The 27,961-nt window shown below is 41.3% G+C and overlaps 1 protein-coding gene across 1 annotated transcript; it reads left to right on the top strand.

The window, feature by feature from the left end:
• The first annotated feature begins 9,677 nt into the window (after nt 1-9,677).
• Nucleotides 9,678-26,928, top strand: CAT (catalase). Its single transcript, XM_061999971.1, has 13 exons — nt 9,678-9,923; nt 15,026-15,197; nt 16,065-16,175; nt 17,422-17,552; nt 18,455-18,559; nt 19,527-19,652; nt 20,543-20,734; nt 21,584-21,736; nt 22,772-22,910; nt 24,621-24,751; nt 25,263-25,370; nt 25,887-25,973; nt 26,441-26,928. The coding sequence occupies exons 1-13, from the start codon at nt 9,858-9,860 to the stop codon at nt 26,504-26,506; spliced, it is 1,587 nt and encodes a 528-aa protein (XP_061855955.1). The 5' UTR covers nt 9,678-9,857; the 3' UTR covers nt 26,507-26,928.
• Nucleotides 26,929-27,961: the final 1,033 nt, after the last annotated feature.

The following is a 27,961-nucleotide window of genomic DNA, read 5'->3' as shown; positions in this document are numbered from 1 at the left end:
ACCCAGATCACGTCCAAGCCATGGCACTATCACCACCAGGTGTCTCGCCTCAGAGTGGCATAACCGCTGAGAATAGTTGCAGGATTGCCCAGTGTATAACATCTGAACTGCATGGCTAGTGAAGCCACTGACTTGCTATTTCTAAAGCTAGAAATAGAGACCTGCTTTCTTCCTTTAGCATAAAGCCTCTGGAAAAAAAAGGCACCCTTTCCACAATATGCTGGCAAGACAGAGACAGCACGGTGCACTGCTGCAGACACCTCCTTCCCAGAGACAAAACCTGTATTTTGCATGAGGAGGAGGTTTAACCTTACTCATTTGCATCAGGGGATGGTGACAGCATGTCATGCCTACTGACCTTGGCATCTCTCTTTGCAGTAATGCATTCCTGAGCAAGAAAATGCAACTGCAAGAAAAAAGAAAGGAGAAAGCAAGTGAGCCGGGGACACAGACACAGAGTGAGGATAAGAATCAAGCTGATGCATATTATGAGAAGTGCAATGTAGCAGTGGAACTTCACTGCTGTGTTTTTTCACCTGCCCTCAGTAAGGAGTCAATAAAAACTTTGTGAGGCTTCAGGTGCCTCATTTTGAGTTGGAACGTGCCTTTGAGATGATTAGCAGTGTACATTCCTGTCTGCCATGGAGCTGATACACACTACACTGCTCACTCTAAATGAAGCTGTTCCTAACCACAGTGTCCTCCCAGGCCTCCTGTGCTCACTGGTGGCTAATTCTTGGGTATACATCTCCCTTGGATGCCTGCTGTAAAAGGCATAAAGCAGCATTCCCTGTGCTGTGTGAGCACATCCATCACCGTGTACACAGTATGCCAGTCAGAAATAGAAGTCCTAGGCTGAAGGTTAACACAAGAAGACATGCTTGGATTAAACTGTCCTGCTTCTGTATGTGTTTTGAGAGTGAACTACACCAAAAGGTCAGTAGTGCCTACCCTGCTTCACTCTGGAGTATTCTTCTCATCCCTCCAGGGTGCCACGTGTGGCCTAGGGTGACTGCCCCAGGGGAAGATACCTTCTGCAATTAGGAGCCTTGGAAAGGAGTTGGATAGGAAATGCACAAGAAAGCATCAGTAGGAAAAGACAGGAGGTGTGGTACTATCCCTTCACCAAGATGATGTCACATGATTTATATAGACTGCATTCCAGCATGCTGCTCTTGGTGATGTTTCCCTGGGAAGTATGGGTGGGATAGGCTTTGTAACCAGGGAGCCCCTGCTTTTTCTGATCTGTGCAGAAAAGATTGACCTTTCTTGCCAGGAGACACTGATTGCCCAGATGAATGTACTAATTAATGAAAACTTTCTGAGTTTACAGTCAACAAGCATCTTCCACGATGCACTGTTCCTGCTTGCTCCTAGCTTTTATGTGAATGAACAATATTCTACCATCTCACCATCTTTGTGTGTACTATACTTTGTGTACACATTACTGTGTACACTAGCCTGGTTTTGCTACAGCAGATGAACATGCACACTTTCAACCCAAAAAGTAAAAGCATGTGGAAAACAGTAGGGAAACAAAACCAGAATGATGTCCCAAACCTCACTGTCAGTTCAGGGCATGCACACACAGCTGAGTTGTTAATTAGAACTATTGGCTCAAGTATCCTCTAGTCTTAATAAACATAACACTGTCCACTTTCTTGTAGACTTGATGTGGTTATGACACAGGGTTGATTGTTATCATATAGCTCAGGAATAGTTTTCCAACACAGAGACCGCTGACACAGACCAATTTGCTACTGGCACTCGAGATGAAACGTATGTTGTAAGCAATAGGGAGGTAATTACCAGCTCCTTTTTTTTCCACCTCCATCATTGCAAAGGCTTACCTGTGACACATCAGCTCTAATGGAAGTATCACAGTGCTACAGAATGTTCTGAGCACTGCACATCTCAGTAACTGGCCCTGAAAACAAAACCAAGAGGAATAGTCTGAATGATTCAGTAAAAGAGGGGCTGGTGCCAGGATTAGGAGGCATGGGATCTATCAGCACTCAATAAAATGGTGAATCAGGAGCGTATCAGAGGTTGACAAAGGAAGTAAATTAAATGAGGAATGGGTGGATGACATAAAACTCGAATGACAACAATAACCTCTTTGTTCAAAAGCATTAAAATACAGGGGGATAGACCCAGGTCTAGCTCCAATCCATAGGACAATACCCAGCAGTCAGCTTTCAAGTACAATGGAGCTTTTTGTGACTAGGATATTGGTTACAATCCCTATGGCAGGTAAACAAGATGGTGAAAAACCTCTGGAATCTATCACACAAGCAAGATAACTGAGGTATCTCAACCTTCTGTATCTTGAAACCTGTTCTCAGGTTTCAGTAAAATATATGAATAGATATGAAATATTTGAATACCAATCCCAAGCACGGTGTAAAAACAGAGAACTCCCCTGCCATACTAACAGGGAAAAAAAGGGTTAACCTCCTCAGCCAAATAATATGATAGCCTATTGAAAAAGAGCTGTTTTCACTGTTGGTGAATCAGAAGTAGGTGCTGCTCAAAACTTGGCCTAATTTACATGGTTGATATGACATCATTACTCTTTCTTGTAGCTGTAAAAAGGTGTCAAACAATTTTAGACTAAAAGGAAAAAATGAGGGCAACATATTCAGTGCAAAACATGATTTCTTCTTAAAATTGTTTATGGCTCAAGACCCAACTGTGCTGTTCAACACAGAACAAACCCTGCTCTTAACCCATCCAAAGTGGGAAATGCACATAAACAAAGCTGGCTAGGAACACTGAGAGGACACCAGAGACTCTTTTACGAGGTTTTAGTGTGTTTAGAAGTCTGATGGCTTGTAAGCTATGATCTGTCATTTCGTTTTTATCCCTGCATGGTAAGTTTGTTGGCAATGTAAACGGCTTGTAAATATCTTGCAGATATTCAAGCAGGGGAAAATTAGTAGCTAGAAAGAAATATATCAATATAATTAACCTGGTAACTTACTATCAACATCCTGGGAAAAAAAACCCTCAACAAACTAGTAATTTGGTAGAGTTTCCAGATCAGTTGTCATGACACAGACAAGTTCTGTGCTGAGATGTCAAAACAGCTATTATCTCTTCCAGCTGCTTTTAGAAGCAGGCACACATGTAAAAACCACAGCTCTCCATACACATAAAAAGCAGAGCATTTTGAGGATGTCTAAAATTGATTCCAATGTCTAAGTAAATGCTGTAAAGTCTACTGTAGCCATAGAATTATTTTGCCTTTTTAAAGATGCTTCTACTATTTCAACTCACCTATTTGAGGCAATGAATCTTCCATGAACAGAAAACCTCAGGAAAATGAGGTTAAACGTACAGAAAAATCTTCTCTGTTTATTTTCCACACATCTATCTGTGGCCAAAACAAGTCAAGGGCTTGTCCAGGCCTTTTATTCTACTTCAGTAGAAATCAGAAGTAGCCCCTTGCAGTTGGGGTCTTGGCAACCTGTGATGATCTGTAACTAGTCAGTGTGAAGAACTGCTTTTCTCAGAATGACTCCAACAGCAACTCAAATGCTGCCATTCCACATGACAGCTGGGGCAAAGGGCATGAGCAAGCTGCTGGCCATATGGCAGGCACTGAGCTGGACCAATTATTCCAGGCTAGAAGAGCTATTTTATGTTTATCTAATATGCTGCTGGCAGTGCTGTGTTTTACTGACTGTGTCCCTTGCTTCTTTGAATCTCGTAAGACCACAGATTCTTTTCTGTAGACATTCTTATTGTCAAAAATAAGATACATAAGCAGGTGGTACAAAGACATTTTGCCACTGTTTCATCCTTAGGTGCCTCCTATTAGGATGTAAAATATACTGAGAATGACAGCTACTTAAAGTGGGGGGGAAAAGGCTCAAATCTTCACATCACAATAAAAACACATTTTCAAAGGTACCAAGAACTACAACTCCTATCAATTCAGACAATACTAATTAGTGTGCTAGTACCCTAGGATTAATTATTCCCTTGCTTCTAGTTATGATCATGTCAAGTGACAAAACTCAAGTCTCGTGTCTGTTGCTGTTATTCTTCTTAATCAGGGCAACTAAAGAGACAGCCACGATTCAGCTTCCATAATAAAGGAGAGTCTGAAAACTGCATTTATTTCACAATTCATTGCTCTTCAAACCTCTGTGTTATGCTCAGCATATTTTAATCAGGCAATGAAAAGGAATCAGTGACAAGCTCGCTCCCATGAAGTTGTTTAAAGTGCATTTGTACTTTCAGGACAAAAAAAGAAGCAAAAGAGGAAAAATACTGAATTATATGTGGGTTATAAACATGTTAAACTTAGAAAATCATTCCCAAGCAGCCTCTGTCTGCACTGGGAATTTGCAACAATTAGCTCCAGGTGATTCCATGGGAAACTGACCCATCAAGTCAGCACACTGGGCTATTATATATGTAAAATCCTTACTGATACTCCAGCACACAAATATCACATGTGCCTATTACGATTGTCACATGCATCATGGGAGTCTTTGATGTGTCTCTGCTTGCACAGAGTCACATCTGTCACAACTTACCCAACCTGAAAAAGATCAATCCAGCCTTTCTTCAGATACCTAAACATTATTTAACTGCCCAACTTAAATCTGCCAGGTTTCACAGTTTTGACTTAGGGACTAGATCACGTGTGGAGAGCTTCTAGCCACTTGCCTATTGGTTTCAAAGACAGTGACATTTTCTCTTTTGGCACCTTAGAAACACAACATTCTTCTTTGTCCTTCCTTGTTTCCCAGCATTCCACATTTTCCATGGTTACAGCAAATCCATTCCACTGGCTGGTGTGTTTGGATGGTTTTTGCCCCCCATTCTCTTCCTACAATCACATTATTGTCTCCTCCAGACAAAACTGCACTCCTGTATTCACAGGCAAAATCAGAAATCACTGCTGTCAAGGACAGTGTGTGATCAGATGAAAATCCCAAGCATTGTTTTAACACCAAGACTAACTGAAAGCCGAGGTATGAACCATGCTTAAACTCATAATTACTGGTATTATTCATCTCACAACCTACACATCAGTCCTGCACTCAAAGTGCCACTAACTAGGTACTTTCTTTCCCAGATGATAAGGGAGCATTGACACTGCCAGGCAAACATGCAGTCTCACCTCACATTCTGTAGACAAAGCAAATACCAGGCCCATCTTCCCACTTGCAGCAGGGGATTCTGTCTTTTCCTCTGAAATATTACACTGGTGCTTTTCAGCACAGCATCAGCCTGTTCCTTTTGCTTCCACATCGTAACACATCAATATTGGGCTAAGAAATGGTGTCCATACATTCAAGTAGCAGCTTCCATTTAGTTCTCTGGTTTTGGCACATTAATGAATTGTATGAATAACCTGTGTATGTCAGTCTAGAGCCATACTGATGCATTTAGCTACAGACATGTAGCCATGATTTTCAGCAGCATGTATTTTTACTGGCATTGAAATAAAGGCCTGATTTTCCAGCTCAGCTGGGCAGAGAACACTTTAAATTGCATTTAAGTTTCTGAAAATACAATTGCTTTGAAAAACCAGTTCATTTAGGATTCTCTCCTTTCTACAGAATTAGAACACATAAAATGACACCTATTGTATTAAGATATCTCTTGGATCAAGCATCTATATTAATATATGCAAACATCCAGCAAGCCAATTAAGACCTTGACTAATTACATGTGATTACATCATACTGGCTGGCTGACCCATTTAGAAGCTTAAGAGCTTCTGATTCTAACATGTGAAAAAGAAAACATTGCTGTGTCTAGCTTTAAATCTTTTCTTCTGCATTAATAGGCAAAACCATGTTTCAAAATAGAGGCTTTATTAACCACTATTAGGCAAATCCTTCAGACAATGCTGCTAATAATACAGAGAACAAATGGAGGAAAACATTCATCAGCTTACTTACTGGTGCTGTAACTTGAAAGAAAGTCAAAGGCAAAGGTATTAACCAAAGAAAATTGGATTTATATGATGTGAAATAATGTTAATAATGTCTTTTCTAGGAATAAAAATCCACAGTGGAGCTATCCAGAATGCTAAATACATGTTTCACTACATTTCCACCTGCCAAGTGCTGCATTTCTTGTTCTATCATTGTTCTTTCAGCTATCTCAAGGAGTATATTGCAGTTGGTGTATCCATCAACATTTACTAATCACATACACTATTACAGCTTGAAGGCATCTGCTCCAGAACCACTAAAGTCTTTATTATCTATGAAAGGATGAAAGAAGCAAAGGAAAAGAAAAACATGTTGTTTGAAACATTAGCAACTATTGTTTTTCTAACATGCTTTTCTATCTCTGAGGTGAGTTTAAACTGAGACCTGCCCTAATCATAATAACTACAGCAGATGATGGCACAAAGCTGCCAACAGAAAAAGAGGTTTCCTAACTGCCTCTTCTTGATTTTCTTCTGCATGTGGTTTGTCAGATGTCCACGTTTTCTCTCTGCTACACAGCTCAGTATCTCTGTCAACTGACAGTCCGATATATCTCCCACAAAAGCCACCTTTTACTTCCTGCCCACTTTATTTTTCCTCTAGCATTGTTGCCTCAGTCACCCCTCAAAGTCCACCTCTTCTGCAGATGCTATAACATTTCAGTGTTTTCCCATTAGATCTGAGGACTGAAAATGCAAAATTCAAAAGTCTACAGGTAATGCAAGCTGCTGGGAAAGAAACTTATGACAGCTGAAGCAGTAAAATGATCTCAGATATAATTTACAGAGCATAGAGAGAGACTCCAATTGTATTATTCCCTGTCTCATATTCCATCTCCTCTTCTCACCGTACACCATGTCTAGCAGGACCTGTCACCCAGATGTTGGCCTTTAATAGCATGGATTTCATGTCTACCTAATTGCAAGTTTGACCTATAAAATTGGTTTGGGTGTGTTTTGCCACTTTGGATTAAAGACAGACAATATGTTCCATCTCCAGTATTACAATGGACATTAACCTGTTGTTTCTACTAATGTTTCTGTTTTTCTACTACACAATAGCAACCTTTTTCTTCTGACTGGACTTGCCATCACCACCCCTCAATCCTCTGTCGTGTAGGTGAACAGTGAAGGTCTTTCTGACCTTTTTCTTTGTTTCACAGGCTGTAAACTTATCCAAGCTTCTGGAAGACATGAGTTTGACCATCTTTAGTAGAAGGGTCATATGTCTCCCAATCCTGTGATAAGTGTTGTCACCAATAATCAGTTTGCTTAAAAATGAACACTCTCTGTCTTGTATTCCTCTTCTCTGATGCTTTAGGATAAAAGTGATTGTGGCCTCCATTATATGTGCTGAAGTGAAATGCTTTGGCTATGCATTAGAAGTACTCAACAGAAGCTGTAGGGAACATTCATGAACCTGATTGATCACAGGCAAGAGGAAGGTACCAAGTCAGACAGTTGATATTGCTGACATATACAGCAGGAAAGCTTTAGCTGCTCATGTAACTTAATTAGCAAAACAATAGACACTATTGACCTTCTACTTAACTAATTCTAGATCAGCCCCTTGGGTGTAACTGCCTGAACTAGGTGTAAACTTTATATACAGCACGACTGTGGGCGTGCATGTGCATGGGAGCGAAACTGACCTCGTAGTTTGTGTTTGAATTCACCTTAAACACAGAAAACAAATGCTAAGTATTATGACTTTTAATCTCACAAAATCTTAATTAAAGGTGAAGTGTGGTTTTGGTTAATGCTCAGAAAGACATGCAGCAACACAGAACCAGTCTCCCCAGGTAAATAAAGATGATTAATTTGGAATTGTTTGAAATTTGTTTACTTAATGCATCTATAACAGGAGGCTTACAAAGGCAAATAAGATGCCCTAGGAATCAAATATCAAAACAGAAAGGAAGGGAAAGGAAATTAATAGATACCCACAGCAGAGCACCTGTGGAATTTAAATGAGTGTTCACTGCATTCTTCCCTGAAAAGACAAGAAATTACAGCGAGGTGAGCAAAAAATCAGTGTATTTGTTTCCCACTTAGCTTTGTAGATGACCTTTCTCTTTCCAAATGCAGTTGCTAAAGCGAAAGCAGTGAAGCTAGAGTGCAAACATTTATGAAAAAGACATGCCATTGATATTGCCACCTGCTCTCTTGGATTTTTTTGGCATATTTTCTTAGCCAACATTGAATCTCCTCATGTTTTTTTAGCCACACATACACATACATATATACACATGTATCTTTTCCTCTAGCATTACAGTTATAAAGGTTTATGGGAAAGTGCAGCAGCTTTTTGCAAGTTACTCTTATTTCAAACCAGAGCCGTAACAAACAAGTTTGTGTACACACACTTGTTGACAGGAAGCGTTAAACTTCAAAGGAAAAGCAAACAAGAACACTGCTTGAAAATGTGCACAGTGCCCTCACTTTGCTGGCTAAGCAAATTCAAACAGCAATTGTTTGATTTTATACAAACGTGTGCAGGCAGTCTTAAGTCCATAGGCCCTGTCAAGCTGTCTTTACTTAAGAAAAGGCCATTTTAAGAACAAAATAGTCATCTTTAAAAATAACAGCTGTATGGAAGAACACCACATAAGCCTGAATTAATGCCTAAAAAGATCACTAAACGTTCTTAGAAACAGCTGATGGTGAGGCCTACAAACTTAGCTTGCAGAACAGGAGCTAAAATCTTGAAAGCAAAACTTTTTGTGAGTTAAGACCTTGTTATGAAGCTTGGATCCTTCTTCTCTTTGGCTGATGTTGTAAAGGGTTTCTTGCTCTGTACCAAGCCTGCTTAGATCTCTGTGGGCTTACTCCTGTACCAAGGTTCTTCTGTGTGCACTGGGAGTCTGGTACGTGGAGGTGATGAGTAGTAGTGGAGGAGATGCAGTAGTAGGTGCAGTCTGATGATGTGTATGCAGTATAATTAGACACATGGGTGATTGACCTTTCTTGCTCTTCTTTATGCTGTTGGCTATCACGTTAAAAAAGGAAAAAATTATGAGTCCTGGAGACATAAAAGAAACAAGGCTGAAACATTAAAAAGAGTTTGCTGTTCCTACCACTGAGGAAAAGGAACGCCATTAGTGATACTCCCTAGGGAATACAGACCAGATTTGAGGGTCTAATAGTTAAAGACAGATTATTCCTGATCAGAAATAGGAAAAACAATCGCCTGTGAATCACTTTTATCAGCTGTAGCACATCCTTTAGGCACAAAGCCAGGGGACCTCCCCCAGTGTTAGGAATGTAACAGCCCAAGGGATGCTGTACTCAGCACACAAGAGCAGCACTTTGTGGAGCACAACTACAGCAGCTTAATGGGAGAACAATGTTCTCCTCATTGTTTCTACGTAAAACCCACAATGTTCTCCTCATTGTTTCTACATAAAACCCGTGGAGGTTCCTTACTAGTTCAGAAGTGGCTGTCTTAAGGCCACAAACTCAGGCTAATTACACACAGTTAATTACACCAACTCGAATAACAGGCCACTCTAGAGCCCACTCTCGCCTCTAGAGGTGACCGTGACCATGGCCGTGACCGTGACCCCGGCCGTGACCGTGACCCCGGCCATGACCGCCGGCTTGAGGCGGCGGGCCCCAGCCCCACCACCGCCTGATTGACGCGCCTCTAACCCAATCACAGCTCGAGTTTCCCATTTGGCGCACAGCGATTGGCCGAGGAGGTAGCGGGGGGCGGGCGCAGCGCTGGGATAGAAGCGTCGGGGCAGCAGCTCCCGCTACCCGCGGTGTTGGGACGATCCGCGTGGGACGGTCGCTCCGGTGCTGCTTCCTCGCCGGTAGCGAGCGCGGCCCCGCAGAGCCACCCCGCCTTTGCTTCTCCCCGCACCGCCCTTCCGTGGGGGTCGCCTGAGCTTGCAAAATGGCTGACGACCGGGACGACGCCTCGGACCAGCTAAAGCAGTGGCGGAGCCAGCGGGGCACGCAGGTACACGGCGGAGCGGGTGTTGTGAGAGCTGAGGGGCTGCCCCCGATGGCATCAGCCGCGACGCCGGCTCTCCGTCCTGCCCGACTCGCTGGGCGGTAACGGTCCGACCAGCCGCAGGGAGGACGGCGGAGAGACGGTGGGTGGGCAGGACTGAGCCCTTATACCGGTGCCGAGGGGAGCGGCTGAGCCCCGGTGGCGGAGGGTGCAGAGCTCAGGGGGTTGACCCGCTCCGGCAGAGCGGGCTGGGGGCGCACACAGCTCAGGAGGTTGACCTGATGGCCAGCGGCGCGGGCACACAGGGCTCGGGGGGCCGCGGTTCTCTGCGCTCGGGCGCGGATGATGAGCCCGCCAGCCTCGTCCTGCTCGGTTCTCCCGGGGCCGACACCGAGCCCAGCGTCCCGCGCTACGCGGGACGCTGGGCTCGGTGTCGGCCCCGGGAGAACCGAGCAGGACGAGGCTGGCGGCTGCGAACGGGCCGGGAGCGATACGGGCGGTCAGCGCTGCTGGCGTGGCTGCTGTGGCCACAGTCCGCTCCTTAAGTGGAGACGGGGCTCGGCTGCGCGACTCCTTGGGCAGAGAGCGTTTCTTGTTGTTTGGTTTCTTGTCCTCAGGTTAAATATTGACATTTTCCATTCTGGCATCACATTAGTAGAACCCAGGGGAAATTTAACAAGGGGGGGATAAATGATAAACGATGCTGCTTTCAGCAATATGTGTGGGTTTGTTTACTAGGTTGAAGCAGATTGGGGCGAGTGGCTTGACTGAAGTCTGAACATGCAGTCAACAGCATGGCACTCAGCTTCTGAAGGTGTAGAACATACCCCCAAAACATGAGGATAAAGTGTATAAATGCTGCAAGAGTAAATTTCCCTTCTCCTCTGTCAAAATGTGTCAGTTTCTCCTATCTTCTGAGGGAAGTGTGGTTTGCCATTAAATACTTTATCAACTGGTTCTACTAAGCACCAGTCTTACAAGACACAAGTGGATGTCTTGCCAATATTCATAGTTGTTAAGTCATCTTGGGGTTTGGTTTATTCCCTCCTCAGTTCTAAAAGATACTGTATTAAAACTACCTTTTAGTGATGACTTGTGACCTCATCGTTACTCTAGCGTGTCTCTTAACATTTTCTTTTTGTTCTTTAAGTAATAATCTTCATATAGATGTTGTTTTTTTTCTGTAACCAGGCAGTGTTTGAATGCAGGCCAAGGTTAATTTGAAGATTGGGAGGCAACCCAAAGTCTGTGTTGCATAAGAAGTCATGAGACCTAAAGAGAAAAAGTAGGAAGGACTTATTAGAATTTTAAAGTGACTTGTATAAGGTGCAAAGTATCAGTAATGCCTGGAAGTATATACTTTGATGTCTATGGTGTTTACAGCAGCTGTGACTAAAGTTCTCCTGGCTTTGTTTCCCTTCTTTCTGTCATGGCAGGCTAGTGCTCTAATGAAACACACATGCAGATTCCAAAGGTCGTATCTTTAAAGGTTTTGACTGTGTGCAGCTCCTACCCATATGAAAATACAGGCATCAGCCAACCTCAAGTCCAAAAGTAGCATAAGAACTCTTCTTAAAACTGCTGTGTTGTTTCCCTTTTCTCCTTTCACTTCTTTTGTGCACCCTGACAGAACTGAGAAATCCTGAAGGTTGAACTGAGTGTATCCTACCATTTAAAGGTTAGAAAGAAGCTTTCAGAAAGTCTGCCCACACAAGAGGCTCGATAGCCACAAAGCTGTTTAGATGGCTTTTATAGGTTTAGTTTCAGAAAGCTGTGGTTCTAGGTACTTGCTTTAAGCATTGGCATTGCAGAAGTGGTTTTTTAGACAGTGATGTAGCCTGTTAGTTTGAGAAGAGCTGTGTTGCCACCACAAACCTTTATTCTTTGCATGCATTGTTTGCAACTAATAGGCAAGGTTTTTTCTACCCTTGAGGTAATCACACAAAGGGTGTTATAAAGGCACAGGTGAAATCAAAAGGACTGAAAATCTCCTTAAGTCTGAGGATACCCTTTTCTTCTCCTTCTGCCTTTTACTAGGCTCTTGCAAGGGTTTTGTAGAGAAGAAGTTCATAGGTGTAGGTATATGCATCAAAGTTCTACCATTGCATGTTTAAACCTTCCAGGCTGTCTAGAATGTAAGAACTCCAGGATAAACAAGGTTCTAATTCAATGTAACTTTTGTGTTTCTCAGGGGACTGAGTAAAACCTGGTCACTGCTTCAAGGGAACTGAAAATATTAGTGACTTCAAAAAGTCCCTGTATGGAGTCAGGAAGGGGTCTGAAGAGCTATGTCTCATGTTAAAAAGGAGTTACCACAATCCAGCCCCCAAATTTGCTTTCCTTTCAATTCTGACTACTTCCTAAACGGTGCTGAAGCTGTTCAGAGCTCAGGCTGCCTTAAAGAGAAAGGGGAAGTCTCTGTGTACATAGAACACGTGGGAAGGATGGAAAAGTCCTTAGTGCATGATAACACAAGGAGGCTGGACAGGAAAATGCAGATGCCATTGGCAGGATCTGTTTGTTTTCATCACATTACAGCCAGCTTGTGTGTCTTAAATGAGAATGACAGTCATCAGCACAAAAAGCCAAGGAAATCTGATGTGTTAGGTTTCATCTGTGAGGAGACCTGCAGCTTTTCATCAGCAAGACTAATGAAAGCAAAAGGAAAAGTATTGGCAGTGCTGGGAGCTGGGTTTGATAAAAGAACATCAATCTCTCTGCAAGCAGACTGTAAACAAAATTCCTGACAAAAAGAGTCAATGAAGAAGCTTAGGATGTGTGAGAATTCATAGTCTCATCATCTGCAGACTGGGCTGTGTTCTGAGAGGGTTTTTCAAAGCAGAGGCTTAGCATGAGTGTCAAAATGAGTCTTCATTCCTCAGGAGAGACAATGTCAGGGTAAAGAGCTGATAATTACACTACTTGTGCTGGGTGGATATCTTGGAGTAGAGTATTTTACATTTCCACATTACATTCACCCAGGGAAAGGTTGAATGAGCTTTTTCCTGAAGTTCCTTGGATATGGAAGTGTCCTTCTAGTTGCTTTAGTATGTGAGATTAAATTCTACATCAGAAAGCTCATTCATAATGGCAGTGTAAACAATTTCTGCTGTAAGATGACAGCTGAACCATAATAAAGCATCCCTGTTGAAAGGTGCTGAGTGACAGGAGGCCTGTATGGTAGGATAGCATTTTAAGGAGTTGAACTCTTGGACTGACTCAGGATGGGAGAACTCTCTGTTGTCTGCCCTGGTGATTTCTCAAAGTAAGCAGTGAAATGGTTTTTCTTTGGCTCATTTAAACCATCCAAATCTGAGGCAGGAAGCATGTGCTGTATAAGCAATGGGAAGAATACTGAGACTAGTTTCTACTCTTGCCTGCTTCCCTTGATTAACTTTATAGATCGTGGTTTGATTCCAGCATCTGCTCCTTTGACTTGGGAACACTTAAAGCTGAAGTGGTAAGTGATAAGTTTCTCAACTCCACTTTCCTGTTTGTAGACAGATGTATACTGTCCTATTCAAATGTTTTGACAGCTTTCAGTGTAGGTTAGAGCTTCAGGCATCCTGAAGGAGCTGAGTTTGTGTTTATAGCTTTAGAGTTACATCTTTATGCTAATGAAGTGGTGAATGAAGAATAAAGAACCTCAATATTTGGGGAATTCAAGCCAGCCAAAGTAGTGGTGTGTTGCTTATTAGCATGAGCACTTTAGACATGTGGTTTTGCTCTCAAATGACTTTCATGTGGTTATTCCTGTGCCTGAGTTAAACAAAGGTCTACATAGCTCTGCCTTATCTAGAACTAGTGCAGATGTGAATAATTGTTCTTTCCCCTGCCTTTGTGTGTTGCCCCTTGGGGGGAAAACAAACCCCAACAACCTGGAGGCTAGTTCAGTGCAGTGTACTGTTCCATGAGGTACAGGTAGGAATTGTGCCTCCTCACACCAATTAAAACCCTTAAAGCAAAACTTGCATAGTCAGTAGAAAAGCTGCTGGTCCAATAGTGTAGGCTTTCTCACCAAGAGTTACTCTCTCCTCTTCACCATCCCTTCTCATTTCCACAACTTAAAAAGGTGAACTAGTCAGGAGGGGATGAATGGATTAGTTCTGGTGCATTTCCTATGGTTCAGGTGCCTGGATGCTTCTGGCAGGAGAGGGGAGGGTAGTATATAGGGACAGCTTAGTGCAACATTTCACTGTGGGCTTAATGTTAAGTGGTGACTCAGACTCTTCTTTTTCTGTTCTTCTAAGTCCTTTGCCTCCTAGCTGTTAATAAATATGCTCCAGGAAAAACTGATCCCTCCAACCATCAGGTCTCTGGAGCTGGTGAGCTTTCCTTGCTAAGTTTTCTACAGTACCCAGTAAAATAGGACTGTTGCCTTAGAGGAGCACATGACCCCATATGTGATGCACAGAAAGTCTTTTCTCCTGCAGTCTTTTGGCTTTTTAGGAAGGGGGAAGTATGCTCAGTTACAGTGCTAGAGTTCCAGTGGGTGTTTCTTGATGTTCTCTTGGAGTGGTTGTTTCTTTCCTGCTGTACAAGATGCTGCAGCTCTGAGTAGCATATGAGAATGGTTAACTTCAAACTTGGCATGGTAAGGCTGTCTGAGGCAGTTAAAATGAGATACAGGTTAAAAAAGAAAAGGTTCTGGGTTGTTGTCTATTTTGATAGGACATTTACTGGCATCAGGACTTCCTAGGGCTCTTGTTAGTCTTAGTCTTTCTATGATTCAAGAGCCTAGAATGATGATTCCTCAGCTGCTCTCACTTGTGGGATTTTTCTGTAGCTTTTCCAGACCAAGAGCAGTCAGGGGTACCTGAAGCAAGGCAGATGGGCTTAACAAGTAATACTTCTGAACTATGGGAAACATTCTTGGGTTGCACATGACTTGAACTCCCCTTCTTGAATAGCCCCACACATAGTACTGTGATATAATTAGACATCTGTGTTTTCTGTAACTACTTCCAGAGCCTTAAGTCACTTTTGCCATACACTTGTCCTGTGACATGTAATGGTTGGTAGACCATTACACCATGCACATCTTGTAGCTTAAATACAGAGGGGTTTCAATTTCTGGTGATGTGACATTGACTGTCTCTTGCTTTCAGAAACCAGATGTCTTGACCACTGGTGCTGGGAACCCTGTAGGGGATAAGCTTAATCTTCTGACAGCAGGGCCACGTGGACCACTTCTTGTTCAAGATGTTGTTTTCACTGATGAGATGGCTCACTTTGACAGAGAGAGGATCCCTGAAAGAGTTGTGCATGCAAAAGGGGCAGGTGTGTTCAAAACCACTTTCTTTTTCCCCCCTCTGTGTAGAATTAGACCTCAAAAAGCTTTGGAGTTAACATGTGGATTGTGACAGATAAGTTGCTTTATGTTATGTATCATTTAGCATCACACCTTATAATGTTTTTAGGGCAATAAACTTAATGCTGGGAACTTAAAGCACTCCAAAACTGTTTAAAAATGAGAGAAAATGTAGTTATAGCCCTTAAATTTATTACATTTGTTGTAGTCTCTGCTTCCTCTAACTGTTCCTTCATAGTATCCCATTCCTCTGGAAAGAAAGACTTAACCATCAGTATCTTAAAGTACCTTTGCATGGTATTTGATAGAGATTCTTGTTTTTGTCACCTGATTATCTTAGAAGGGTAGGATTGTCAGATCACTCTTACATACTGCTCTAGGAGAAAATGTGGAGCTGATTTTATAATGTGACTGTACATGGGAAGAATTCCTCTGTGGGGGTGGGAAGGTGGTTGTTGCTTCATCCAGCTTTACAGACAAACCAAAAATTCTGCAACACTTACCAGGAGTAAAGAAATACTTGCCTTGCTCTGAGAGGAATATGTAAATCTAGTCAGAGGAGCATCCAAAAAGCTACTGTGTGTTGCTTTGCACAGTAGGAATAAGGTTTGTGTTGCTGCTGTGAACTGTTAACAGTGAATGAAGGAAGTTGTAGCTTGTGCTAAGTGAATTTCATATTGTGGAAATAGAGTGTTTTAGTGCATGGGGATGAACTGTGTTTTAAATGAATGTATTTTGACTTCAAGCTGTTTGTTTGGACCACAATAGAATAACAGATTTGCTGTGAGTGGAAGGAAGGTATCCAGATATATGATATTTTTGAACTTCTTCTTCAGGAGCTTTTGGCTATTTTGAAGTCACTCATGACATTACCCAGTATTGTAAGGCCAAAGTATTTGAACACATTGGAAAAAGAACTCCCATTGCTATAAGATTCTCCACTGTTGGTAAGGCTCTAAAGCTATTGTGTGTCTTCTTACATGTGTACCATAGTTACACTGATGACAAAGCTTGTATTGTGAAGCCCTTAAGGTAGTTTGAAATGAACTTGAATGAGCTTGAAATGCTGTCTGCCAATCCTATTCAGTGAATTTCCTTTGAATGGTAAGACCTTAAGCAGCTTCTGCATCTTTCTGCCAGAGCTCTCTGATGCTTTTTCATCTGGAATGTGAGAGAAAGGATAAACTGAGTTACTTCTCTTCCTGACAGAAAGCTTGCTCTGTTTCTGAATGGGTCATACTCAACACTTGCATACTGCAGTTGAACTCTTGGAAGCTAAATACCTCTAATCTCTTACAATGTAGGAATGTTTTGGGGATGAATGCTGTAAAGGAAGCACTGGGCAAAGAAAATGAAACACTCTTCCTTAAACTCTTCATTAGAGCTGAATGCATAAACTAGCAAGATCTTAAATGCTAGTTAAGACATGTTATGGTCAATGTCTTGTCTGATAGGAAAAATTACTGTTCAAGGTGTATGTGTTACTGCTTTATCTGTACTTAAAGAAATCCTACAGAGGATTCAATTCTGGAAGTAGTATTGGAGCAAATAAAGTTCAGCAAGGCTCAAGGAGCTGCTGGTTTTTTTTTGCCTTACTGGCTTTTTGCTGTGTCATGGGATGTCATTTGGGGGGAAGACATATGACACAAGACCCACAGCACATGTGCTCAAGTGGGTTTTGTGCTGAGACCCACAGCATGTGTGCTCAAGAGTGTTTTGGATAAATCAGGGATGAAATTGAAAGGGTTTTAACTCTTCTATAGGGAGTTTCTTTTTTATTAGGCACTCTACTTAGGTTGCTACCTTCCACATAAGAGCTTTCACACAGGTGCACAGAAACTAATGTGTTTTTAGTCTTCACACTGGGGTTTGATACACAGAAGCTATTGTGTTTTTAGGCAATTCAGCCTTATAACCTGATGTTGTCTCTGTTAATGATAATGCAAACTCCACTCTTAATTAGGTCAAGTGGATAGACTTGTTTGGTCTTTCTTTGAACTGTGGTCTGAGTGCTTGGGTGGGTAGCAGTTCACACTTCCAGTGCCTCAAGTGTTGCTGAAAATATGCCAAAAAATTCCTTGGTACAGAGAAAAAAAACCACTAAACCCCCACCCTTTTAGGATTTCATGGCATAGTCTCAAGTTCTGTGGTTTTTATGCTTACAACTTGTGTGTGTTCATGTGTTTCTTCAAGCTGGAGAAGCTGGATCAGCTGATACAGTTCGTGACCCTCGTGGCTTTGCAATGAAATTCTATACAGAAGATGGTAACTGGGATCTTGTGGGAAATAATACTCCCATCTTCTTCATTCGGGATGCCATGCTGGTGAGTAAACAAGGTACTTGGTGACAGAGTCCAAAAGCTCATTCACATCTTGTTCTTGCCTCGCTGGGAAGCAAAAGCTGTTGCTTTGGTACACTTGTCTTTGTTGCTTTTGATGGTCTCATCACTTTTTACTTCAAAAGGTATTATGTAAACCAAAAATAGCTGATTTAACAACTAACCCTTGGTTACTAGATGATCTCTAAAGGTCCCTTCCAACCCTTACCAGTCTGTGATGAGTTATGTGATTTCATACCACAAACAGCACACACCTTTAGTTGTGTTTGCTAGTGGATGTGCCACAGCAGAACAGCCAGCAAGTATGTACATGATTGTGGTTTTAACCTCAGATCTGATGGTTTCAGTGCTGTTTTACTCTGTGGACAGCTCTCTTTTATTCTGAGGCTATTAGGAAAGGGAAAGACTTTTCACTTCAAAAACTGCTTGCAAATTCTTTCTGTTAAAAAAGAATAGGGGTATGACTTTAAGAGCACTTTGTAAATAGAGGGACTTTCTTTGAGTGAAGGAATCAGATATTCAGTAAAGTTCAGATACACAAACTGGAAAACATTTTCCTCTCACTTTATCAGTCACAGAGTGAAATCATTCTTTAGCTTTGAACAGCCAGTTTATCCTAACTGTAAATGCTTCACTTTGCCTGATTTTCCTGGTCTGTTAATGAATCTGGCTGAAGGAGGTGTATGGCAATAGAAGATGTTTCCAGTGATCTTACAGCTGCCTCATCTTTCAGTGTACTGTTCCTTTCACAGTTAAATATAGGGAGGGGGGAAAGGTATTGTTTTCTAGCAGGAGTTGCTTAGTATCCACCATACAACTTGGAGGTGTTACAGAATCTCTTTTTTTCACCCTTCCTTCCTCCATCCTCCTACTTCTGGACAAATTAGTTTCCATCCTTCATCCATAGCCAAAAGAGGAACCCTCAGACTCATCTGAAGGATCCAGACATGATGTGGGACTTCTGGAGTCTTCGCCCTGAGTCTTTGCATCAAGTAAGGTTCTCTTTCAGCTTGATTTTAACCCTCCAATATCATGTTATGACAACATACATTTTTAGCTGTTTTGCATGTTTTATCAAGAAGCCTGTCTAATCTTTTAGGAACAGTGAAGATGACTTAGAGTAGCTTTCAAAGCTATGAGTACATATATCTAGCCTTCTCTTCTTTTAATGTCTCTGAAATGGGTGGGATTCTTCTGTTTCCATAATCCTATTTTACATAGGGGTGAGGAGGAAGTTGCTAAAGCACTAAAGTTACTAAAGCAGTGGAGATCCTGATGAACAGCAAGCTGGTGATGTAAAATACTGGCAAAGTAATGCCATCACATAGAAGTTTATTTAAAGCTTTAGCTTTATAGCACATCAGATGAACTCCAAAAGTGATCAGAATTCACAGGGCACCTCTGATTGTTGTGAAGTGTATTTGTATCTAAGAATGTTAAGCAAAAGTGCTAATAAAATGCAAAGGGTAGTTGTCACTTTTTAAAGGAAGATGGAAAGCTTCTGTATGAACCCAGCACTAAGTACCACAAGCATTCTCTGATGTTTTTCTTTAGGTTTATGATCATTCTTAATGTTTGCATGGTTGTATGTTAACAGCTTGAAGAAAGAAGTTAAGGACTTCAGTTGTCAGGTTTTTGTCTTTAACTTGGAAAACATTCTTTTTCTATGTCTAACTTAAATTATCCATGCTTTCCTGCTCTCTGCTTATAGGAGAAATCACTTTATCACTAACTACTTCACTTGTACTTTGTGTGGGCATAGGTTTAATCACAGTTACTCTTTGTGCCAAAGCAAAACAGTTGTATTTCATTAACACTCTTAAACTAGAAATTGCTCAAAGAATACATAACATTGAGGTAGCTTCCAGTGATGTAGATTAATGCAATAAACAGACTCTGTCTTGAATGTTGTTTTTCCTTGATCAGGTGAGTCTATTCATGTTGTTTGGTCTCTTTTAGGTGTCTTTCTTGTTCAGTGACCGTGGTATTCCTGATGGTTACCGCCACATGAATGGATATGGATCACATACTTTTAAACTGGTGAATTCTAATGGAAGAGCAGTTTACTGCAAATTCCATATGAAGGTACTGATATTTTTTTCCAGTTGGAAGCAGGCATCATATTGGATAAAAAACAACTGAAATAGACCATCTAAAGATGTTCTGTAACTGTTTAAGTTGCATTTAGGGGTTCTGTTTCCTCCTGGATGTGAGCTGCATTGATCTTGTATGTTTGAGGTGGCCTCAGCTCTATACCAAAATGTAAAAGCTCTGCAGTTGAAGCTCATGGAACCTCACCAAACCTCCACACTTCTGTGAGAGAGGACTCCCTAGCATCTCTCACTTGAAAACAACTCCTGTTGATGTTTTAAAGGCTGTACAGCTTCTTACCTCGTTAAAATTTAGTGGAGACTGGACATCTACCTTTGAAGCAGGACTTTGGAAACCATTATATTAATCTTAGAGGGGTTGTATGGCAGCTTTTAGCCTTCAAGTTGTCAAAAGCTCGTTCAAGTGGGACTTAATACCAAAGATGTCACAGAATCAAGGGTGGGGGATGGGAAATTGAGATTCATATAGGATTGAAGGGCTTTCAGCTCTGAGGGCTGCAACTATTTTATGACTCTGTTGCCGTGTGACCTGTAGGAAAAAGTGGAGCAATGAAACAGTTAAAAAACATCCCATCCTGTGAGGGGAGAGGGGGAATATCTTTCCTTGATGTGCTGCAGGGATCATACCTTCAAGTTTGTCTTGTGTGTAGCATTACATATTTATTTCACTTCTATCAGAGCAGTAATTTTGATCTGGAAGGCAGCTGTTAAATTTGCTGTTACTCTGAACTCCAACTGGTTTAGATCAGAACACAGACAGTTGCATTGTTGGATCATACATCTTGTTAGAGTAGGTTTTTATTAGTGATTTCTTTAACACTTTCTGCATGTTGTAACTGATGCTACTACTTCTATTGCTTTTAGACTGACCAGGGCATCAAAAACCTTTCTGTTGAAGATGCAGCAAGATTGGCTTCTACTGATCCTGACTATGGAATCCGTGATCTTTACAATGCCATTGCCAAGGGGGACTATCCATCGTGGTCTTTCTACATTCAAGTGATGACATTTGAAGAAGCAGAGAGGTTTCCATTTAATCCTTTTGATTTAACAAAGGTATCTCTGACACTGGGACTATTTCATTTCAGCTGGTTGAAGAAAGATCATGAGCTCAAAATGCCAAAACTGAGCTTATGTGTAAAAAAAAAGTGATGGTTTCCATAGAGTAGCATTGTTTTACTAGTCCTTATCAATGAAGTTAGTCTGTCCTTTTTGTTCTTCCCCTGTGTTTAAAGTGTACTCTTTATCACATGATCTCCATGAGTCAAAAGTGATGAAACGATACTTATGTTGTATCTCATGTTACTCTTCCTCAGTGAAATATGGACAGGACTCAATTCCAGGCCTGTAGATTCCAATTGCACTGCATTTCCAAAGTGTGATCTCTGATCACAGAGTCACACCCTGAGTTCACTGGTTTGAAGTGCTGTTGATAATGTGGTTTCTAATTGTTGGTCTGATTTTTGTCAGACTTCCTGTTCCAAGGAATGGCTTGTTGAAAGGTATTAATGTGACTTTTTATTACTCTTTCTCCTAAGGACTTTTGAACTTGAAAGGCTAAGATGCCAAAAGTCTGGTTAAGCTGCTTGCATGTTGAAGTAGCTGTGAACAATCATTCCACCTATGATACTGCATTCCTAGGCAATCTTTCAAGCACCTGTGGGCATCTCACTTAAGTAGTGAGGTTAGGCTGGGATGATGAAATAAGTTGCATTAGTACTCTGTATTAATTGCAAAAGGCTTATTTCTTTAAAATAAGGTATTTCTTTATCTTTTTGCTGACAAACATGTCTTCAGTAATGGGTTTTCTCAGACATAAATAGCTTGAATGCTGCCTAGTACTTGTTTAAGCTGCCTAATGCTATATTGATGTTGATTGTAACGTATGCATGTTATATCCTACAGATTTGGCCACATGGTGCCTACCCTCTCATCCCTGTGGGAAAGTTTGTCTTGAACAGGAATCCTGTCAATTACTTTGCAGAGGTTGAACAGATGGCATATGATCCTAGTAACATGCCACCTGGTATCGAGCCTAGCCCCGATAAAATGCTGCAGGTAAACTACAGTGCACAGGAGATTTCAGCTGAAGATTGTGTTTGTGCATTCCTGTCCCTGATAGATGGGAGGCAACTCATTTTTTTTTTAGTTTCTTGGTGGTTGGTTTTTCTCAATGCTCACCATTTGATGTGCTCATCCAAAACTCAAAGAGAATGGGAAGAACTAAAGGAGCAGAAGGTCTAGAACATAGAGGGCAGCTGCAAGAGCTACCAAAGCTGCTGAGTTCTGTCAGTCTGGCAAGAAGTATGACATAAAACCATAGCAGCAGTGCATGTTTATTTATGCTTTTACAGTATATCTAAGGGTTGGTAGGTGGGCTTGAAGTGACCTACAATAGATACACCTATTCCCTGATTCAAACCACAAGACTCTTCTTTGGAAGTAAAACCAGGTTCCTTCCAGGTCAAAATATCTGGTAAGACTCTGTAGTAGACTACAGTGTCTTGCAGGGTCGTGAATGATTGCATGTTATACTTGTTCAGCTTAAAACTAGATTGTCTCAAGTGATATCTATCAAAACAAGGTGTTTTGACAGTTTTATTTGGCTAAACTCTTAAACCATCATGCAGTTCTTTCTGTTTTGCCTCTCTTCACTCCCACAAACTTTGTAGTTGCAATCAGTCTGTCATCTTGGCATCCAGATATCCCTAAAACTGCCTCATCAGAGACTAACATATTTCAGATGTAAGCAGTTCTTAAACCTAAGCTTGGAAATAAGTAGGAAAATCATCCCTTAGTAATATTTAGCACTGAGAGTAATTTTCATCTCCATGTGTAACTGTCCTGTTGCAGGATATGCTGAAACTGGCAGGAAATACCCAGGCTGCATAGGTACAGCTCAACCTGCCATTTGTCACTGCTATTGCAGGAAAGTTAGCTTGTGGTCACTTCAGACATAACCTCTACTCTAGTCCAGAATAGGAAACAGCCTTTCCCCTTTCATTATTTAATGTATGATGCTTTGAATTTGGGATTGTACCACTTTGATCTCTTTCAGCAAGTAGTGGTTAATGTTTGTGGTGAATGTTTTAGGGTCATCTTTTCTCCTATCCTGACACTCACAGACACCGCCTGGGGCCCAACTATCTACAAATCCCTGTCAACTGCCCCTTCAGAGCTCGGGTGGCCAATTACCAGAGGGATGGACCAATGTGTGTGTCTGACAACCAAGGTAGGGATGAAAATACCTTTAATGATACTTATGCACCTGCTGTGTAATTCTTTCCTGTTCACAGAAAGGCATTTGCTGAACAGATCACTTGATTGAACATTACTGACTTCCAGTGAGAAATGCTGCTTTTTCTCTTCAACCATTCAGTGTCTCTTGTGACTTCTCCCCTAACTCAAACATCTCTGTATAACTTCCTGAGCTCTGGACAGTCTGTCTGTTGGCTTTTGTCCCTTTATGTGAAAACTGTGCTTCACCTCTCAATGTCTGTGCTTCACCTCTCAATGTCTGTGCTTCACCTCTCAATGTCTGTGCTTCACCTCTCAATGTCTGTGCTTCACCTCTCAATGTCTGTGCTTCACCTCTCAATGTCTGTGCTTCACCTCTCAATGTCTGTGCTTCACCTCTCAATATCTGTAAGCTTTTTAGTACCTCTCCTTATATTGCTAGATCCTTTTGGAGTTGCCTTGGCTTCACCTGCAGGTATGATAAATCCACCATATGCTCTGTTCTGTCCCTTGAATGTCCATGTACTATTCCTAATGTTGCTATTTAACTCTGCACTCCCCAACAACCAGAATGCAACTTACTTCAAACTCTATGCCAAGATCTATTTTGACAGGTAATGGCATGTCTTGGAAGTCATGATTTTGCATGTATGCAGCTGCATGCATTTCTGTACCCTGTGTGAATTACATGGCAAATAGAGTTGTTTTCAGGACAGCAATTTTGACTCACTGTTTTGGTACCATGAGATTGTGTCACTATAGCTAGCTTTCATTTTTGACTAGGTTAAAAGTTGCAGAGGCTAAACTGTCAGCTCATTAATTGCTCCCTTCTCAGGGAAGCTTATGAATGTGTTAAATAGTACTAGTCTTACACATATCCTTGAGGAAGGTCCCTTTATTCCTATGTCCACTCGTCACTTGGCTTGTGTGAAAGCCACTTGGCTTTCATGTACTCCATCTATATTTTTAAACTCCTTTGCTCTCTGATTCCTAAGAGATTGCAAAAGGCAAGAGTGGAAGTGCCAAGTCTAGAGCTTTCTCTTTGCCTCTATTCAGCATGTTATGTTCTGTCAGCATTTGCCCAGTAGTGTCTGGCTTACCCCTGAGAGTAAACATGGATATGTTTAAGCAGGGCCTCATGCCAAAACACTGTGTTCCTCTGGGCTATGACTTCTAATGTTTGCTGAGGGAGGAGAAGGAAATCTGTGGAAAACAAGGACTTGAACAGCTGTGCTTGTCCAAGAGCAGGGAACTTAAACTTACAGAACTGCATAACAATATTAGGTGCTTAAACCTACGTAGTTAAGGTTAGTAGTACTTCAGATATGCACATGAATGTGGCGGTTTTGATGCTGCCTTGAACTAAAACTTTGAGTAACTTTCATGACTTGGTCTGTTAAAATTGTCTGACCAATGATGTGAGGAGCTGCCAGACCTAACTTCTGTATCAAATCACTTTTTCCCCTAGAAAAGCTACTGAAATTCTGTTTCTACTAAGTACTGTCTTGACACAGCTCCTGCTGTTGAGCTATTGTTGAGCTATGTGTTGGCAGAAAAATGCTGACAACCATTTTTAATGATGTGAATCATAACTGGGTAATTGATTTAAGGCGTTCTAGGCGAAGAACACTTTCTGTCTTCTGATTTGATCTGGAGAGCTGGCAACTGATTGTCTTGTGGGGTGGTCTTTTTGTTTCTTTTTCAGGTGGTGCCCCCAACTATTATCCAAACAGCTTTACTGGTCCAGAAGATCAGCCTGTTCTCAAGGAGAGCCGCATGTCTGTTACAGGAGATGTGCAGCGCTTCAATAGTGCAAATGAAGACAATGTGACTCAGGTGTGATGTGTGAAAAGGCTTTACATTGCACCTAAAATGAGTTTCTAGGATGAGCTTAGAGGATATTAACAAGAATAATTCCAATGTGGTTAGTGAATTGTCACAGACCTTTGCCATTCATATTCTGGGCACAAATAGCTAGAGGTTGTGACTTTGTCATCTTGTGGTTGGTGTCTGCTGCTATGCCAGCTAGTGTGGGTGAATTCCAGAGTTAGACCCCCAACAACAAGAATTGTTTTCATTAATTCAATAAGCAACACTTAATTCAAGCTAGAAATGGAAGGAGTTATTAGCAAGGTTACAGAGGAAAAACAACCAACAAACCAAGCAGCACACCAAAAACCCCAGAACCAACAACCACAAACTGATTGCTTTGTTAGTATTTGAAGTGTTGAAAGCTACTCTCACAGTAACAATAATTCCTGAATGCTTAGTGTAACTGGCTGCTGCAGGTAGGATGACTCTGCATTTTGGGGATTTCAAAAGAAAACCTTTTGTTTCCACTCACAAGGTCAGAGAATTCTACACCAAAGTGCTGAAGGAGGATGAACGCCAAAGGCTGTGCAAAAACATTGCTGGGCATCTGAAAGATGCACAACTCTTCATTCAAAAGAGAGCTGTGAGTGACCTGTTTGGGTTGTTAACCTTTGCCCTTTATTCCATGTTTTCTTTGCAGTCTAGTAACTTTGCCAGGACATCAGCATGCTTAAGGAGAGGAAAATCAGGACTTCTTCTCTGAGAAGGCTTTGCTTTCTCCTTTGCATGAGTGTTAGATCCAAAACACTTTAACATGTTACATAGGCTATTTTAAGACACTTTTTCCTGATGTTTAAAAACTCTAGTGTCTTCCAGTGTAATGTTTTAGTGTAGACAAGGAAAAGGCAGTGAGGTCCAGGGAGGTATTGGATCTTTATCTTTCCTTTGCTTAAATCAGTTCTGTGTGAGGTAGTAGGAACTGGGCTTGAAGATGTTCATAGCTCCTTTCAGGCTGGTCAGAACTCAACTTATAGAGTTTTCATCTTCCTTATGAAATGTGCTGCTTGTAGACCACAGAGGCAAAAAAAATATGTTAAAGAATACATTTGAAGTGGAAGAAAAACTCTTGTTGCTCTTTCTGTTCTGGCTTCTTGTTTAGGTGAAAAACTTCAGTGATGTTCATCCTGATTATGGGGCTCGTATTCAGGTTCTGCTGGACAAGTACAATGCTGAAAGTGGGAAGAAGGTATGTTAGCAATTCCTGTAGCTGGCTTTTGGCTGGCTGTGAACTCTCTTGGCTGCTTTTGTAAATCCAGTCAAATCTCACCAAAGGGAGCAATCTGTCTTGATGCTTGTTTGGTTTAAATGGGAGAAGCCAGTGCATGTTGAGTCACAAAATGAGGAAACATCACTAATTACACTTAATTAAACGTTGATTAACCACCGATGTACAATTACTTTGTTTCAGTTTCGTTTTTGTAAGACTTCTGGAAGATAACTATGCATGATCTGCAAAGTGTTCAGGTTGATTCTTCACACCAAATGATTACCTACTCTTTGTAATGGTAATGAAACGTTTCCACAAGCCTTTGCTTGGCCTCTGTGCTTGCTCCAGACAATAACATCCCAGTTGATTCAAGTACTTCTTTTCCTTTCTAAAGTTCTCTATCTGCTTTTAATGGGGCTTGCTCAAAACTTCTTTTGTGTTTTTAGGATGTAATTAGGACATACACACAGTCCACATCTCGTGTGTCTGCCAAAGATAGATCCAACTTGTAAAAGCTTGCTGCAGAGATTTGCTCTGAGTGTTGCATCCTTACAACTGCAGGACAACATGTTGAAGATGATCCTGAATGTAGCAGACCTCCGTCCTCACAAACACACAAGTTGTTTTACAGGCTTGATTTTATTAAGCTTTTCAAGTGCCTGTATCTCTATTGGAAAATAGGTAACAAAAGCTAACAATCTTGTGCCTTTCAACACTAGTTGCTGCTTGTTAACTAAATGGTGCTTTTAAGGAAATTGATGGTTGAAAATTGTCCTCCCTTCTAGGAGCAACTTTAGGTTTAATGAAAATGGTTCAAGCACACAATAGAACTTGTGTAATGATGCTGTGATTATCCTCATGGATAAACTTCATGTTAAAAAGTGGCTGTTGCTCAATATTTCTAATAAAAGTTACCTGTATGCATTTGTAGACACTTCCTTCTGAATTTCATTTTTGACCTTCTTCCACAATCAAAATGATATGCAGTAGAGCAAAGACAGTTGGTGATGTCTCATGCTGTGTGGTTGAAATAAAGCTAACTAGACAGTTGAATCCAAAAGCTATAGATCAATTTTATCCTCCAAATATATTATAACATAACCTTTGCTTCCTAATGCTAGGCTGGGATGCAACTGACATCATGGAGACAGGAAAAGACACTTTCTTATTCCATACACCTTACAATTAAGCTTATCACATCTCACTGTTCTTGGGGGGAAATTGTTACAGATTAGCAATAGGAAAATGTTAACTCTCCAAGTCTGTGAGAAATTACCCTCCAAATGCATGTGTATATTTTATCATGGCTGAATACAACCTCAGGCACTTAAACTGTTCCCAGTGGTTCCTGAAATCCTGTTGCTGCCATAATCCAATGTTGCTGGGTATTGATGGAGGCAGAGCTAGTGTTCAGAGTTAGACTTCAGTGGCATGTTTGTAGGAATGTGGGGATCTCTACCTAGCTAAACATATAAAACCTGGCTTTTTTTAGGCATGTTGTTGTAATGTTGCCTGGCATTTTCCAAACCAAAGGTTTCCAAACTCTTTTTGCAAGTGTTCCCTGTTGTTCTTTCTTGCATCCAAAGGAGTTTCTTTAGGTTAGTAATAGATTTTTGTCTCTGGTCTTGGAGTATAATCTTTATTCAACTCTGGCACAAAATCAAAGTGTTTATTTAACAACTTAGAGCAGTAGTTAAATGATAATTATGGCTTTTATGGATGTTGCCTTGGTTGAATCTGATCAGAGGTTGCCTAAAATCACGTTGTCAGCATCTGAGCCAAGGTTTAAACTACTGTTTTGTCAGGGCCAAAATCCCTCCTAGTGGGTTTTTGTCTTAGTTATTTGGAAAGTGTTACCCAGTTATGGGGCAATCTGTGTCCAGACTGGCTGGAGTTTTGGATCAAATCTCTCATCCATGTTCCACACTTGTGCTGTGAAGACTAACTTCAGAGAGTTTGAGAAGTGT

The sequence above is a fragment of the Colius striatus genome, chromosome 7 (genome assembly GCF_028858725.1).
Source record: "Colius striatus isolate bColStr4 chromosome 7, bColStr4.1.hap1, whole genome shotgun sequence".
NCBI lineage: Eukaryota > Metazoa > Chordata > Aves > Coliiformes > Coliidae > Colius > Colius striatus.
Note: the sequence above shows the minus strand (reverse complement) of the source record. Positions and strands in the feature narration are given on the sequence as shown.